The 2,539-nt window shown below is 45.7% G+C and overlaps 1 protein-coding gene and 1 non-coding gene across 2 annotated transcripts in view; both read left to right on the top strand.

Moving 5' to 3' along the window:
• Nucleotides 1-1,934, top strand: part of LOC138957053 (cytochrome P450 3A29-like) — a 3,702-nt gene extending 1,768 nt beyond the window's left edge. The window contains exons 3-5 of the mRNA XM_070328227.1: nt 146-283; nt 1,112-1,277; nt 1,626-1,934. Coding sequence (XP_070184328.1) covers nt 146-283; nt 1,112-1,277; nt 1,626-1,709 — 388 coding nt within the window. The 3' untranslated portion in view covers nt 1,710-1,934. The remainder of the gene's footprint in view (nt 1-145; nt 284-1,111; nt 1,278-1,625) is intronic.
• Trnaa-ugc (transfer RNA alanine (anticodon UGC)) lies at nt 628-700 on the top strand. Its single transcript has one exon. It is a non-coding gene; the product is annotated as a tRNA-Ala (tRNA).
• Nucleotides 1,935-2,539: the final 605 nt, after the last annotated feature.

The raw sequence follows: 2,539 nt of genomic DNA on the forward strand, positions 1-2,539 counted from the left end.
TGTGTGTGTGTGTGTGTGTGTGTGTGTGTGTGTGCCGTGTGTGCGCGCGTTTGTATACGTGCGTATTCTGCGCTCGCGCGTGAGTGCATCCTCTCTTTCGTCTGCATTCCACATACGTTTTTACTTACTTACAATGTTGATCCAGGATAAATCGTCGCGCCAAAGAGAGACGGATCATCAAGGGAGTGACTATACCCGCGGGTTGCGGGGTGGGAATCCCCATCTACCACATCCTGAGAGATCCGGAGTACTTTGAAGATCCGGAGACATTCAACCCTGTCAGGTGAGTGCTGATATTCACCTATCCATGAAAGGCACAGTTTTTTTTTCTCCGTGTGAACGAGTTTGCTCACCATCTCAAATCTGATCAGGCTTTTGCATGTGACATGGACATCCCTCCTTTTGGACTCATACCAAAAATCAACAGCCTTGGTGCTTTATGTGCAGAATAGGATTTTTGTGTTGATTAATATATAGAAAGCCACTTGTGTCAATCTGCGAAATTAATTCATCAAAACTTTTCTCGGACATAAAGCACCCAGGATTTTGATATTTTTGCATGTGTCCAAATGGAGGGATACTCTCATTCCATGTAAAGGCCTGGTCAGATCTGATATAGCCCGGGGGGCCCGGGTAGCTCAGGTGGTAGAGCACTGGACTTGCGATCGAGAGGTCGCTGGTTCGAATCCGGGCCGGGACGGACACGCGGGTCAACTTTATGTGCAGACCCAGAAACAGTATCCATCTCCCACCCCCGTGTCACCACAATGGCACGTTATTTAAAGATCTTGGTCATTCTACCATAAGTGCAGATGGCTGATACCACCTAAACACGCAAACATCAAAAAGCCGGGAGGGCGTAAAACTCGATTCGTATAAACCAATTCATGTCCAATATAGGCAATTAAGACCTGACGGACAATAAGCCCCTTAGAATTTACTTTTTTTACTATATAGCCGAACTGAGTCTAGGGAAGGAGTGTGCCTTGAAACTAAAACACACACCCTAACCTTATTCTCGCTCCGCCAACTTCAGCCAAAATGAGGTCAAACATTTTGTTACAACCTGTGTTTTCTCATTCTCAAGTGCCATTTTCTTTGTTTTTATCAGGTTTTCGGGGGAAAACCGCGCAAAACTCGATCCTTTGACGGTCGAACTCCCGTTTGGTTACGGTCCCCGGCAGTGCATAGGTATGCGACTGGCCTTGCTGGAAATCAAGTTTGCTGTGGTCCGAGTCTGCAGGCGTTTCCAGTTCCTCAAATGTGAGCACACGCCTGTGAGTAAACCGTTTGAAGTCTTTTATTGGATGCAGGTGTTCGTAGGTATTGTTTGTCTGAGAAGGTGGAGATTGTGTGTGTAAGGGAGGAAATGGGTGAGTATAGGGTGAGTGGTGTGAGCAAGCGAGTGTGAGTAAGCGAGTGTGTTTCGTGTGTGTGTGTGTGTGTGTGTGTGCGCGTGTTTGCGTGTGTGTGTGTGTGTGTGTGTGTATTTGCACTGCTGTTTTTAACACGTTTCGACACACACAACTCAAACCCTACAACGTTATTCTTTACAACTTGCCGAAGGTATGTCATATTTTCAAAGTGTTTTTCTCTCTACTACGTTGTTATTACCCATCTTGCAGGACAAAGTTGACTTCACCGCAGCTAGCCTCGCCACACCCAGAAAGCCCATCAAGCTTTTAGTGCAGCCCAGGAAAGCCACATAAATCTCCCCTAGCCTGCGGGAGGGACACAGCAGTCATCTCTCTTCGCGAAGACCCGTTAAACGTCCAGTCCTTCGCGTGTGTGTGATCATGTATATTCACAGTGTATGTTTGGCACAGAGGCTCAACATAATTATCCCCAAATTAATTTTGTTTGTTTGTTTGTTTTCTTAACGCCCAGCCGACCACGAAGGGCCATATCAGGGCGGTGCTGCTTTGACATATAACGTGCACCACACACACAAGACAGAAGTCGCAGCACAGGCTTCATGTCTCACCCAGTCACATATTCTGACACCGGACCAACCAGTCCTAGCACTACCCCACAATGCCAGACGCCAGGCGGAGCAGCCACTAGATTGTGAATTTTAAAGTCTTAGGTATGACCCGGCCGGGGTTCGAACCCACGACCTCCCGATCACGGGGCGGACGCCTTACCACTAGGCCAACCGTGCCGGTCCCCAAATTAAGAACTTACACTATTACAAAATATTTTTAAAATAAGGCCATACCTTTTTGGCTTCAATTATTAAAGGTTTTATTTTGGAAATAGGGCCTTATTTTTGGAAGATAAGACATTCTTCAGGCCTTAGGTTTTGGATTTGTGACCCTTTGTGCCAAGCATACTTATGAATGTGACAAGATTGTGTGATTTGGACTTGGACACACACTCAAAAAATCAACAACAACAACAACAACAACAACAACAACAACAACAACAACAACAACAACAACAACAACAAAATCACAGTTTGACTTCTTCGTGTTCAGAGTGAAGAGTTTTTGTTGAATTAATTTGGCAGGTGAAAGGTAGTGATGAAAGAATAGACGAT

The sequence above is a fragment of the Littorina saxatilis genome, unplaced genomic scaffold, assembly GCF_037325665.1.
Source record: "Littorina saxatilis isolate snail1 unplaced genomic scaffold, US_GU_Lsax_2.0 scaffold_2514, whole genome shotgun sequence".
NCBI lineage: Eukaryota > Metazoa > Mollusca > Gastropoda > Littorinimorpha > Littorinidae > Littorina > Littorina saxatilis.